This window comes from Anastrepha ludens, chromosome 6, assembly GCF_028408465.1.
Source record: "Anastrepha ludens isolate Willacy chromosome 6, idAnaLude1.1, whole genome shotgun sequence".
Classification (NCBI taxonomy): domain Eukaryota; kingdom Metazoa; phylum Arthropoda; class Insecta; order Diptera; family Tephritidae; genus Anastrepha; species Anastrepha ludens.
The window spans coordinates 84,091,552-84,106,299 of NC_071502.1; the positions used below are offsets into that span (position 1 = coordinate 84,091,552).

The 14,748-nt window shown below is 40.1% G+C and overlaps 1 protein-coding gene across 2 annotated transcripts in view; it reads left to right on the forward strand.

Moving 5' to 3' along the window:
- Positions 1-264: 264 nt before the first annotated feature.
- Positions 265-14,748, forward strand: part of LOC128866107 (uncharacterized protein KIAA0930 homolog) — a 30,231-nt gene continuing 15,747 nt past the window's right edge. The window contains exons 1-7 of one of the 2 annotated variants that reach the window (XM_054106606.1): positions 265-390; positions 804-1,092; positions 5,941-6,107; positions 6,574-6,855; positions 6,924-7,064; positions 7,135-7,316; positions 9,552-9,799. In XM_054106606.1, the coding sequence (XP_053962581.1) occupies positions 978-1,092; positions 5,941-6,107; positions 6,574-6,855; positions 6,924-7,064; positions 7,135-7,316; positions 9,552-9,799 (1,135 nt within the window). In that variant the 5' untranslated portion in view covers positions 265-390; positions 804-977. Of the gene's footprint in view, positions 1,093-5,940; positions 6,108-6,573; positions 6,856-6,923; positions 7,065-7,134; positions 7,317-9,551; positions 9,800-14,748 lie in introns of both variants that reach the window. The other variant, XM_054106607.1, reaches the window with a different exon arrangement.

A 14,748-nucleotide genomic window follows, 5' to 3' on the forward strand; every position in this document is an offset into this window, starting at 1 on the left:
CACTGGTTATACAGAATTAATTAAATGCTGACCATTTTTTATAAGCTATACCCAAATTGCCCCGACGCTGCCTCTTACCGAAAATCCTCGATATTATTTAATTTTTTTTTTTTTGTTTTTCTTTGTTTACTTTTAAGATTTTCATTTACTATCGGTACACAGATGTCGCACGTCTCAGTTGCCATAGCACCATTCACACTAATTTAAGCTGATCTCGGCAACCCTGATGCTGCTGTCATAATCAGCTGCGTTTAATGACTTCTTTGTTTACAAAACAACTTTTGTTTCGCTTGGCTGAGTTTTATTGGATACTTATTTTGTTTTCGTTTAATTGTTTTGGATTTGCGCAGTAGAAAGCTAAGAAAATGAAAGCAACTCGATTATGAATTGGTATATTATTAGCGTGCAATGAAGGACTAACAAAAAACCAGCCAATGCTCAAAGAGCACAAAAGATTCATTCAATGCAGTTCCAGCTTCTCGAGCAAAAACATTTCAAAACACAGCTGCTACGAGTTCGCATTGGTTGTGCAACGCTGGAGGCAGGGCAATGGTGGTGACTAACCATGAATAAACATACGTGCGTGCGTGTGTTTTCGACGATTAGTTGACTTACTCGGTGCTGGGTCGCGTTCGTGAGATTAAAAGTAGACGCAAAACGTTTGTGGCAGCAAAAGTAGCAGACAGTTCGGTTTAGTTAAACGGAGACAGACTTTCGATTTTTGCCTGCTTTTTTTAGAAACTTTTTCACTTCTCAAAAATTTGCAAATTCTGAAGCATTTCTTATATTTCTATTTGATCAAGTGAAAACGCGATTTGTTAAAATGTATTTTATAACGAATTTACGCCAATTTTATATGTGAAATTATCAAAGCCAAAGAAAAACTACGTAGAAGAATTGAAAGAATCCCCGCTTAATTTCATCACAATATTTAAGCTATAATCCGGGTAAAATTTTGATTAAAAACTAGAGGCAGCATGTCATTGGCCAGCGCTGCAGGCATTTTATTAAAACCACAGACTCCACTGCAACAACTGCTAGAGGATATCAATTTCCAGCGTACCAAGGAAATGCGACAATTGCTCAAGGATGGTAAGACTCAGTGCTTAACCTTAAAATTTAAAAGATTTGCAGTAAATATTAATAATAAAAATGTCTTGGATACGCTTATAAAAGGTATTTTATAATAAACTCAATAGACATTGAAAATTATGTACATTTGTGCTTTATCGATTTATCAAATATTTCTTTATCCTGTGCCCACGTCGCGCAATTGCTCCGTTGCTGCTCGGTATTGTGCCTACCCGAAAAAGGAAGAACACATGCGTACATGCACACATACATACTTATGTGCATTACATCTATGCATATTTATCATTATATAAAATTTGTCTACCCATATTCATATGCATGTATGTGCACATTTTGATATATTTCATCGTCAACTAGGACGTTTAGGGTGTTATCCCCCATCAATCATTGGAAGTTGCGTTTAACCGGCTTTTTTATTTCCTTTTGTGCGGCTGATTCATAATATTATTATTTACAATTGTTCTATAGTTTCCGCTTTTGATTTCGTGTTGTTGGTATGTATGTTAATTTATATATTATTAACCTGCATATAAAATTCATCGATAAAAATAAATATTACTTTTTTATTGCTTTCGCTTAGGCTGATTTTTATGCAATTTTAAGGCTTAATTTTTCTGGTTTCTTCAAACGATGAAATTGGTGATGAGATCCCCCCACATACATGTTCATATTTAAATATTTAAATAGTAGTGATAACCGATTGTTTGATTATTATAACATATGCGAATACAAGTAAACTTTTTCAAAAATATTGATGTGAATGCTGTAGAGTTCATTCACAGAATATGTGAAGGAATAAGAAATAATGTATTTACATTTATTTGTTCGCCACTATATATGTAATTGGCGCATACATCCGTTTTGGGTATTTGGCCGAGCTCATCCTCCTATTTGTGATGTGCGTCTTGATGTTGTTCCACAAATAGAGGGACCTACAGTTTCAAGCCGACTCCGAACGGCAATATTTTTATGAGAAGCTGTGCCATTACCCGCCGAGGGGCGGCCGCTATTAGAAAAAGGTTTTTCTTAATTTTGGTGTTTCACCGAGATTCGAACCTACGTTCTCTCTGTGAATTCCGAATCGTAGTCACGCACCAAGCCATTCGGCTACGGCGGTTCCACGGCAGTCGGTTCTACGTTACCGAAACGACCCGTTTTTATATCCGGCCAAGGATTGCCACTCCAACAGCATTCCCCGTATGTAAGAATGGGGAATGTTTATGCTGCTACAACAACAACAAGCTACGGCGGCCGCCTACATAACATATATCTTAATTTATTAAGAAATTAATGAAACTTAGAATATACATATATTCACAATTTCGTAAAATATATACAAATGACTAAACATACATACATACACTGGTGAAAAAAATAATAGAAACAAAGCAATTTTTAGCATTTTCTCTTTATTTCTTATTTTTCAAAAATATTTATATGAGCCGTTAATTACGAAGGCATTAACGATTCAAACTTGATTGATTGATTAATGATTCAAATTAAAAAAACCAAAAAATAACAAAAAAAAAAAATAGACTTCTTGTTACAGGAAAAACACAAATTTATTAATATTTGGTATTTCCACCTTTGTATCTTATTTCTTTCAAGCATCTCCTAAGAATGGAATTGAGGAGCTTAGCACAAGTTTCAGGGGTTATAGAATACCGTTTCTTTCCCAAAGTTCTTCCTTGTTTCGCGCTCTATATCGCCCAACCCTTGTTAGTATTCCCCATAGATGTACTATAGGGTTGAGGTCTAGTGACTGTGAAGGCCACTGCAAAACCTTAACTGTATTTTGAGTCATCCCTATTTTACCAACCGCTGACGAATATTTGGGGTTATTATCGTGCATAAACTTCCTCTTTATAGTCATCTCTTAGAGTAGCTGCAGAAGTAAACAACCAATTCACTGCTTCCTTAATTGCCGCCATTTCCGCTGGGAAAACACTGCAGTGGTCCGGAAGCCTAAATTTGAGCTTGATGGGGAGCTCCTCGCAAAATACTCCCCCACCAACTCTTTCGTCTAACTTCGAGCCATCCGTAAACATGTTTGCCATGCCCTGCCTCCAAATGTTACACCCCGCCTACTCTTTCCTTGAAGAAATATAAATGGAAAAGGTTCCGTTCGGATCTAGCGTGGATGTACAATGATCCAGCACCATGGAGATGACCTCAAAATTTTTAATGGTAAAGCGTCCGTAGCTTAATTGATTTCTATTTTTTCCACAAAAATACGCGGATATCAAAGATCAATCTTCAAAAAACACTGAGAAGCTGAACAGACAATGAAAGCAATTTGTCAAAATGTGCCGCGTTAGACAGCGGTACTTTATTATAGTAAATGCGACTTCAATTAAGCGATCAGTTAAAGAATATTTACACGTAAGAGTTGCAAATCGAATGAATTTTATGTATCTGCTTAGGACATATTCCAGTCTGTTCAAAATAAATGTGTTCCCACGACAGCCGGTTCTACATTACCGGCACGATAGGGATTTATATCCGGCTAAAGACTATCACACAGCAGCATTCCCGATACATACTAAAGTTATAATATATGAAATATTATAAGTAATTCCAATTCTCTCCCTCCCTCCATGCCATCAGAAGTCGCACTTGAAAAACATACAGTGCGGTACTGCCAGAGGCTCAATTGTGGTCAAGCATCCGCATTTTCACGGATGGCTCCAGGGCCGAGCATGGTTCCGGCGCTGATGTCTACGTGGAATCCAGCGGGTCAAAACTACACTTTGATCTTGGAATGTGCGCATCTGTGTTTCAAGCGGAGGTGTATGCTGTTCAAGAAGCAATGAACTTTGTTGTGGAAAACAGGAGGAGAAGCAGATCTGTATGTATCTGCAGAGACAGCAAAGCTGCGCTCATGACCTTAGACAGCCCTCCAACCGCTTTAAGGGTAGTTCTTCTTCTTCTTCTTAATTGGCGCGATAACCGCTTACTCGATTTTGGCCGAGTTTAACAAAGCCCGTCAGCCGTTTCTTTCTCGTGCTAACCGGCGGCAGTTGGACACACCAAGTGAAACCAAGACCTTCTCCACCTGATCTTTCTAACGCAGAGGAGGTCTTCCTCTTCCTCTGCCTCCACCAGCTGGTACCGCATAAAATACTTTCAAAGCCGGAGCGTTTGTATCCATTCGGACGACATGACCCAGCCAACGTAGCCGCTGGATCTTTATTCGCTGCGCTATATCTATGTCGTCGTGAAGCTTATACAACTCATCGTCCCATCGCCTGCGATATTCGCCGTTGCCAACGTGCAAAGGTCCATAAATCTTACGCAGAGCCTTTCTCTTAAACACTCCAAGCGTCGCTTCATCGGATGTTGTCATCGTCCAAGCTTCTGTGCCATACATTAGGACGGGCATGATGAGAGCCTTGTAGAGTGTTAGTTTAAGGGTAGTTGCGTCCTGTAAATCCACTGAACTACGACGGTAGACAAATATCCTGATGCTAACATGGGTCCCGGAGCACGTGGGTAACGAAACCTCTGACTCTTTAGCTAAAGAAGTTGGCCTCAGTGCCTGTTCTGCCACTCCACTCTCTAGCCATCAAAGACACGGTTAGCAAACTGGTTACTACAACCCACAAGCGAGCTTTTGACAGTCTGAGAGAGGCTGCAGATGGATAAAACTGATATTCCCTGTCATGTTCGTCGCAGATCCTCCTATCATTAGGCAGAAGAGATTGTAGGCAGCTTGGACTGATGACGGACCACTTTTTATGGGCGAAGCACATGAAAAAGGTAAGCATCTCCGGCAGTTGCACTCTGCCCAACATGTGGAGAGGAGGATGAGATGGCGGACCACTTTCTGTGCGTCTGCCCGACCTTCGTTCGAATCAAGCTTGAGGTTGTTGTTGTAGCAGTATACTTAACCCTGCTAGTGTTATGTAGATCACCGGTCATCTCATTTAATGGTAGGCATAGGAAACTTGCTGTTTCGACAGGTTGGGTCCAAAGAGAGAGAGGAGTATTAGATGAGTGGGTTTGATGGAGCATGTGAAAAGGTGGTTAGTTTCGTGCGGGTTACCTTCACATTCATATATGTTTAGTATGGCGGGTTCACTTCTGGAAAGGTAGGAGTTTAACCTGCTACAATATCCACGTAGTTGTGCCAAGGTTACGAGGATCCCTCGAAGTAGCCGGAGATCTTCATCTGCTATGGGTGGTGGTTGGACTCCGATAATGACATTCGGGGGTCGGAAACTTAAGAGGGTGGTAAGTGTCTCCCGATGAAACGGCATTCATTCAGTCTGTAAACACTCTCCGGTCCAGTAGTTGTCGATTTGGTTTGTCCAGGATGTCGTCGGTGTAAAGAGGTGTCTCCTGACGTGCCTGGTAGGCGGCTCATTTTCAAGCAGGCGTCTACATGGGTAAGACCTGCGGTAGCGCCCTAGAAACTGCTTGCTGAGCACTTTATTGTGCTCCTTCACAGGGAGTATCGCTTCGTTATATAGGTGTTGCAGTAGGGACATCAGGAGGCATCCCGTCGCTGTCCGAATAGCAGCTTTGGCTTGAGGTCTTTGGCACTGATGTGTTAAGAAGTGACCACCTTGGCTCCTTGGCACCACAAGATTTCTCAGATTTCTTCAATTTAAATCGAAAAAGGTCCCTTCCCGAGTAGTGTTGTCTGAGTGCTGTACTTGTTAGATGTTCCGACAACAACCAAAAAAATCCAACTGAAGAGCTAGTCATTGTAATATTCTTAAAACTGATGGTTAAATGAGTAGTAAATGGCATACAATTTTTAATATCGTGTCACACACCTACACCTTTTTGCATCCATAATCGATATATAGTACTTACTAACCAACCATTGGTATTTTTCAACAGATAACGGATTCGTGGTGCTCCAAGGCACAACGTATTGGACTGATTTGTTTGTACGGCATTTCCTTTTTCAAACCGAGCCGGTACACAGCATCGATTCAGATGATTTACTTTTCTTCGTTCGCAAAAAACACGTGAAAAGTTCTTCCCGACATATGCCAAAATATGAGGTGAGCCATATGTAACATATATGCGTGTACATACATACATTAATACGTCAAAACATAGCATATTTAGGTTCAGGGCATGAAATTATTACAAGAAAAACATTCACTCCAAAGCAAACAATGGGTACTGAGTTGTAGTATTCTCAACTCACAAAAAACGGCATTGTATATATGTATGTACATATGCATGTGTAGTAATGCGCCAACACATTGCTGCTTTCAGTTGAGATCGCTGATATCTGGTAGCATATTTGCGAATGCCATTGTAATGTTTCGATTTATCACCTGATGCATGAAATCATTCCCAGCAATGATCTGCCAAAGTGGTGTGTTGGTCAGCATCACCTTACATTCTGCATTCTGACCGTGAAAAAATTCTTCTCTTACTCATGAATGTTACACGCACTACACTATAATTCCACACCATTTATAGTAAGTATTTATACTCAATAGCACCTTTATGTTACAGACAGAAGTTGATGTCTTTCGTAAGGACTCCCGAAAGCTTCCAATTGGCGATCCGGACGTCGATTGGGAGGAGACTGTCTATCTAAATATGGTCATACACCAATTCGATTACACACTAACGTTAGCTATTTGTACGCGCACATCGCCAAAGGAATTGCAAGTGTTGAGACGTCACTCACAACGCGTCTACGCAAGTCCAAGTCGACGGAAAATGGACACGAAGGGCGAAGGCGAGGAGATAACGTACCCGCATATTTGCTTTATGGTCGATAATTTCGATGAGGTAAACAATTATATAATAAATATAGATGTTTGAATTAATTATATATATAAAAAATATGCAAAATCCAGGTATTTAGCGATATATTAGTGAGAGACGGTGAAATGGTATGTGTGGAATTGGTGGCCAACGATAAAGACGGTTCGGTGCAGGGTGTAATTTTCCTGGGCTCAATACGCTATGATGCGCTCAAAAAAGTTTATGATGCAAGGGTAAGCACGAAGCTTTAAAAAATATATTTCTCAATATTTCATTCAGTTTGTATATTTTATTCTTTAACAGCAATCCAGTCTCAGCTCAAAAGTAGCACAACGGATGTCCTTCGGTCTATTTAGTAGCGGCGCGGGTGTTCAAACGCGTTGTGAATTTGTGCGTATGAAAGGTCCACAGGGCAAGGGCCATGCCGAAATGGCTGTTACAAAGCCAAAGGGTTCAGGCGTAGAAACACCAACCAGTGAACCGGGGTACGTGAGTGTGTGTAGGAGTATTAAATTTTTTAATACTTCGTCAATTCTCTCCATGATGATTTCTGCACTAAATATTACCTAATTAAACAAATTTTTTAGAAGTCATGAATGCTATAAAAACAATAAGTAGCAAAAATTAAAAATAAATAATTGGCGCATCGACTCCTGTTTCCCTCAGTCATGGCTGAGATTTAAGAAAGGCTGTACTCAGTCGCAGGGCTACCACTTGCGGCCTCCGATTCAACTCTGAGAAAACGGAGCTGGTGCTATTTACCAGAAAATATAAACCTCCACCCTTTCGACTTCCCACGATCTTGGAGTGATACTTGACTCCAAACTCCATTGGAAGCTATACATTGAAAATCGGGTAAAAAAGGCCAGTACAGCCTTCTACTCCTGCAAATCTATGTTTGGTTAAAAATGGGGACTCAAGCCACAGGTCGTGCTGTGTATGTACAACGCAGTGGTTTTGCCAATTTTAACGTATGGTTGGTGGGAAGCTGTTCGGAAGGGCTATAATATAACTAAACTGGGGAGGGTGCAAAGGACTGCATGCATTGGCATCACCGGAGCATGTAAAACTTGTCCCAGTGCTCCCCCAGATCATCTATCTGCAAACTAGAGTTTGAGGGTCGCGCTAGGGCAATCTTTCCAAATAGGCAAGATTGGATCGAGGGGAAAATCTGCACATCGCTCTACAACATAAGTTGGCCTGAGCGCACGATGAACACTTTTTACAGAGCGTCGATTTTCGTAATAGAATTGTACGACTTGTAAACATTGTTGAGGCATAAGTCTTTTCGTGATGAAATGTCGATGAATACTGAAAAAAATTATGTAATTAGTTTGACAAGTACCTCCTGATCGGATCACCCTTCATAATTAATTAAAATATTACTGAATGAATATGGCCCAAACTGGCAAAAACGAGATTTATCGTAATATCTCTAAAATTATTTTCCCTTAGGTAGTTAATGTAGGTTCCAACTATAGGGTGGGGCATGTAAAATTTGCTTTTTGAATCGGTTATAAAAAAAAAAACTAATCAATATTTTTTAAACTTTTTTTTATTTTTTTTTTATTTTGAAGATTGAACATTGTCATTTATGAATGAAAAATAATATCGTTCAAATGACTGCCACGACTGGCTTTACAGTAGGCCATTCGATCAAACCAATTTTTAAGCACATTTTCGATTGTTTGGGCTCTAATTTCATGAATGGCAACTTCGATTTCGTGGTTTAAAGCATCAATCGTCTCTGGATGGTTCGCATAGCATTTGTCCTTAACGGCTCCCCACAAAAAGTAGTCCAACGGGCTTAAATCACAGCTCCGAGGCGGCCAATCGATATCGGGATTTCGGCTGATTATTCGGTTTTCAAAAACGGTAGCCAAAAGTTCGAGTGTAACTTTGGCAGAGTGACAAGTTGCATCGTCCTGTTGAAACCAAATGTCGTCCATGTCATCCTCTTCAATTTTTGGAAACAAAAACTCGTTGAGCATGTCACGGTAACGCTCGCCATTTACTGTAGCCGCGGCTCCTCGCTTATTTTGAAAAAAAAAAATGGCCCGATGATGCCGCCAGACCAAAAACCGCACCGAACAGTGACTCGTTGTGGATGCATTTGCTTCTCCACAGTAACGTGTAGATTTTCTGAGCCCCAAATCCGACACTTTTGCATATTGACGTAGCCACCGATGTGAAAATCAGAAAAGAAGAAAAACACTCACCACTTTGGAAATAGGTTTTCAATATTTCCCAATTTTGTTCAAGCGTATAGCGTCCCATTTCGTAAATTTCAAACCTTTAAGTAAATTATGAACACATTTGACATGTCATTTGTGTTACCATTCTCAAAAAAATAGTTGGTTCAAAAAGCAAACGCTATATGGCCCACCCTTTATTAACCAAATTTGACCATAAATACGATTTTTCATGGCACCTCAAAGTCAGATTATTCATATACATATATAATAAATATAAACTAAATCGGCTCATAAATACGATTTCATAATAAATATCTCGACCACATCGCTACCTAGCGAGTCCAAACAAACTCGTAAACCTTACCAGACGTGCCCACAATTCATCAAAATTTCATTACAACCAGATATTGGAGTCTATAAACTGCATACAAGAAAACATACTTTCACATTTCATATTCACCTTTAGTCGTACAATAAATAATATAAAATAGTTCATATACTCATATTTAATTTCACTTGTTACAGCTTTTGTGCCACAGACATGTGGGACGAGTGGGAGGAGGAAAATGACGACTATTGCACATATCGTCATCAGCGTCGTCTAAGTGATCCCAGCGCTAATTTAAATAATTTCTCACGGTACGCTTGGCGTACGAAAGGCGCGCCCGATGCGGTCGGTGGCACGGCGGGCGCCAAGGCGCGCTCTGAAAACGAAGGACTCGATTCGTTGGCAAATGAGGTGTCGGAAATTGAAGCTGGCGATTTGCGTGATGGTAAATGCACATTATATTATACATTCCGCTTTGTTATATTCGTCTGCTACTACTCGACTTTCACAAATAGTTTTTATGTTTGTTATTAGTACATAAAAACGGTGTGTATTCATTTAAATATTTGTATACCTATAACTTTTTTGAAGCGCTTATTTTACATAAGTTAAAAAATTCATTAAAGTAGGCGTGACAAATAATTCATATGTAAATTTCACATGAAATTTTAATAGTTAGTTTTTTGTAATTTCGCATTTTCACTCTATACACTTATGATTGAGCACATTTGTCATTCTCATCCGCTGCTATATCACGACACTTTCACCACACAATTTTGCTCCGCATGCCTAAACTATTTATAAATCTTTTAACATTTTAATCTTGCTAATCACACTTTTTGAAAATTCCCATGTTGTTCGCCCACTTGCAATAGAAAGACGCACCTCTGCGTATGAGTAACGCCGGCTTTATCGCAATGCGCTTACGCAGCGACTGGACTATAATTTTTTCATTCACTTAAAGATGGACCGATAGCAGCACTCAATCAAATTGGCGGGTATGCACGACGGTCCGGTTATTGCTACAGAATGAATCCGAACAATACCCAATCTAGGGAGGATGTCTTTGCATAGGGAAGGTTTTCTCTTAGGTTAGGTTAGGTTGGACTTGGTTGATCCTGTATATCGCACTTAGACCAGATATTGGTCCATAGTGATACCAAGTGTTTGTATGGAGAGTTTAAAAACTTTATATTTTTTTTCTTTCAAACATAGTTTAGATTTTTTAAGTAAGCTGCTATTTTTTTAAATGTGCCACACTTTCTAAGGTTGAAAATAACGCAGAACCTAAGTAGTTTATTCGTTTTTTGCTAAACCCAGAGCAGTGGCAGAGTAGGTGTTCCAGAGTTCCTCTCGTGCTAACATATTGCGCATGTACAATTGTGCACTAGCTTGAGCTTGGAAGTTTTTATGTTGCTACTACAACAAAAAAACAAACAGCTTTTTTATGCATCTCTGGCGCTTTAAGGACTACTCCAAACAAAGCGCTGGAAGTGCAAATCAACTTACCTGCCCTAAATCTGGTAGGAAAACACGTGGCCGCCGCCTCGGCGCTCAGACTAAAAAGTATGGCGCTATGGAAAGACCGGTGCTTTGGCCACGCTTCCATTTTGCACTCTCTGAATAGTCATAAACAAGAAATAGATTACTCTATCCCTAGACTCACCTTTGAAAGGCTCTTCAAGACGAGTATACCGTCAAGAAGGGAGTGGCATACAACAAGGCCATGGAGAAGGGGGAATTAAACTTTTACACAGATGACTCTAAGCTAGACGATAAGGTTGGCTACGAAGTTTTCTCGAAGGAATTAGGACTGGAACTATCCGTTCGACTACCAGACTACTGCAGCGTCTATCAGGCAGAGGTACTAGCTATAAAAGAAGTGGCTACATACCTAAATACGCACGCCGTAACAAAAACGATTATAAATATATTCTCGGATAGCCAGGCGGCCATCAAATCAATGAATGCGGCTTTACTAAGATCGAAGGTTGCACAGGAATGCCGGGCAGCGCTAAATGATATTAGTGACGTATTCGAGGTCAGCCTTATTTGGGTTCCGGGACATAGAGATATTGAGGGAAACTGCAAAGCAGATGAGCTAGCCAGAAAGGGTACCGCTCTCCAACTGCTGAGTGATAAAAGTACCATTGGAATACCCATGGCCACGAGTAAACTAATAATAAAAAACCACTTTATCCAAGAGGCCAATAGGTCATGGAGAAATGAAGATACGTGTCTAACAGCTAGGCTACTATGGCCGCAAATAAACAAGAAATGAACAAAGGAATTGCTTAGTCTCTCAAGAGACAATATCTCGAAGGTCGTGGCTTGTTTAACCGGTCACTGGCTATTTGGCAGGCATTCCTCGAGACTAGGAGTTTTCTCCCATGAATATTGCAGAAGTTGCAGAGATGAGGAAGAGGAAGAAACAGTTGAGCACTTCCTTTGCAATTGTCCAGCCCTAGCTAAAATCAGAGCAGGTTGTCTAGGTAAATACTTTTTTAATTCTCTTACAGAACTGTCTGGAGTGGGGTTGGCATCAATACTACGCTTCATAAGAGCCACGAAATGGTTCCACGAAGGAAGATAAATGAGGTTCCCGTGTAGCACAGTGGTATCACAACGGACCTGTAAGGTCTAAGTGAGTTGGTCGTGCAGACCGACTACCACCATAACCTAACCTAACCCTACTACAACAAAAAAAAAAAAAATTAAAAATGTTTTATTTCTTGTTAAACTGGAACTTCTAACGTGGTGCTTGACCTTCCTACATACATATGAAAACTTTTGATGCATTTAAGAACTTCCCAGGCTTTTGAGTTACAAGTTTTTTCGAACAAATTCCAGCTCACCTCGGCTTTCATTGAACGGGTAAATGGCAGTTGGACAAGGGAATCGGACAAGACTGGTCTAAATTCGATGAAAAATATCTCTTGAACTCTGCATTTTGGAAACTCATGGCAGTGGAAAATATCCGACAGTCGGTTCTACGTAACCGCAATGACCCAGATTTATAACCTGTTCAGGGCTGTCACTTCAGCAGCATTCCTCGTATATGTATGGGGTATAAGCACTGCTACAACTACAACAACCAATGACTTTTCTCGCAGCTGCAATGATGAGGATGAGGTGGATAGCATCGAGCACTACTCTATCACTTTCCCGTTCTTTGGAAGCAACATCTCTATCTTAATAAGTGTTTCTTTGAACGCCTAGCAGACTTGAAATCAAAAGGCATTCAAACTCTCCAGCGCTTCTTAACCCTCCGTGTACCTCTCTGCACCTCATATTGGGCGGCGGCCGCAATAACCTAACCTAACCTAACCTTACATACGTTGAAGATATTAAGGCTGACTTCAGCTAAGTGACAAAGTCTTTGCCCAGCAAAAGAAGCACATTCGTAGAACATCCGACTCTACTTCTGTGTGGTGATTTGTAAAGAAGTCTGATAATCTTTTTGATAAGAAGTCATTTCTATCCTTTAGGGTGGTAATTTAACTTTTTATCTTCGCAGAAACACCAATTTAATTTCGCATTTTACTAGGTGTCACGCCTGTTCGTTGGCGTCTTTTCTCTCATGAGTAGACAGTTCGTAAGGCTAAATGACTGCAGGAGAGAGGAAATGAATTTCGAGGAATGGCCTCTTCAAAGGTATTTTCTCCATAGATAATAACTTTTCGAAATTTGGTCCAAGTACAATAGCCAAAGTTTTCTCCTCGTTCAGCTTTAATCCTTCCATGTACCAGATCTCTGAATTAAGTTAGGAGTTTCCGTTTTTCCAGAGTGCCCGACGCGCAGTAGCCATCTCATAGTTTTTCTAAGTAACAATTTGAGTGTCATGGTCTTATGGCGGAATGATTCCAATTCTGTATCAAAGACCCAGGCCCATATAGTAAAACCGCAAAATCATTGGTCAAATTTCTTTGCTCAAATTTAGCAATATTTGGCCAAATGGTTTTTAGAGTAAAAGAGTTAAAATATATATCGGAGAGCAATTTTTCGATAAGGTGCATAGGTATAGTAAAATTTTACGAGAAATTTTTGAACCATTAGTTCTCTCACGGAATGACGCTAGAATGTTAAAATCTTCTAGAAAATTATTTGCCAAATCTTTGCGTAAAGAATCTTCAAGTCCATAGAAAATAAAAATATGCAACATTGCATGCCCAGAAATGATGTTCGACAATGTAATTGGTTTAAAGGCTTCGCATTCTTCTTCTTGATTAGTGCGATAATGGCTTAAGTTATTTTGGTCGATTTTAACAAAGCGCGTCATTCGTTTCTTTCTCGTGTTAACCGGCGCCAATTGGAAACACCAAGTGAAACTAAGTCATTCCCCACCTGATCTCTCCACCGAATAGGAGTCCTTTCCTCTTCCTCTGCTACCACCAGCTGTTACCGCATCGAATACTTTCAGAGCCGAAGCGTTTGTATCCATTCGGATAACAGAACCCATGTCGTGTATCAGCTAGAGAAGTTGTTATTGTAATTGTTTGATGTTTTAACATCTGAAAACAATATCGAACTTTTGTGCTGGAGTAACAGTTTTAGGCGGTTCTTAGGTTAGGTTAGGTTTGGCAGCCGCATCGCACATAGGGACAGCGATGCCACGAAATTGGTCCGTTATTAGCCGCAGGGCTGGGCTACATTTCCTTTTCCAGATTGAACCAACCTGAGATTTGGGCAAAGCGTGAAAGGTTGTTGATACCTAAGGTGTATAGATCATCCATATTCATTAAGAAATAGGATCTTAAATATTGATTCCTGCTTCTGGCTAAAGTCGGGCATGTTTCCAAAAACGTGTTTAATTGTTTCCGACTCCTCCTCATTCCTACAGATACGACAGAAATTATGCATGTAAACGCCTAATCTCCTTGCGTGATTTCTTATGAGACAATGTCCTATGAGAGCCCCGACTAAGGTCCTAATCTGAAGTCGACTCAATTTTAGAATATTCTTGGATAGAAGTAGATTTAGCCTTGGCCATGTTTGCCTAGCAATTTCATAGGTATTGGCACTAATCCATCTTTGATTTACAGAATTGATTAGTGCGTCCATAACAAGAAGTTTACAAGTTGAACCTGGAACCCAACATAAAATAATACGATACTGTTTAGCTATCTCATTACGAAATTGGCGACAATGTAATATGAAAAGCGTTTATTTCCCCACTACAGTGATCCGGTAGTTTAAGTTCTTCGCAATACAATCCTGATCCTACACCGGTATTATCCGTCCGTGTAGATCTTAACGGGTGTGTTTGATGATGGATCTTCTTCAAGCCATTCCAGTCTAGAAGGGAATCACTGAGTATATCCATATATGAGTCTAAGATGGTTGAAAGTCCATGTGTGAGAGTCTTCCATTGTGAGCTCGCTCTGAGCCTTAAAG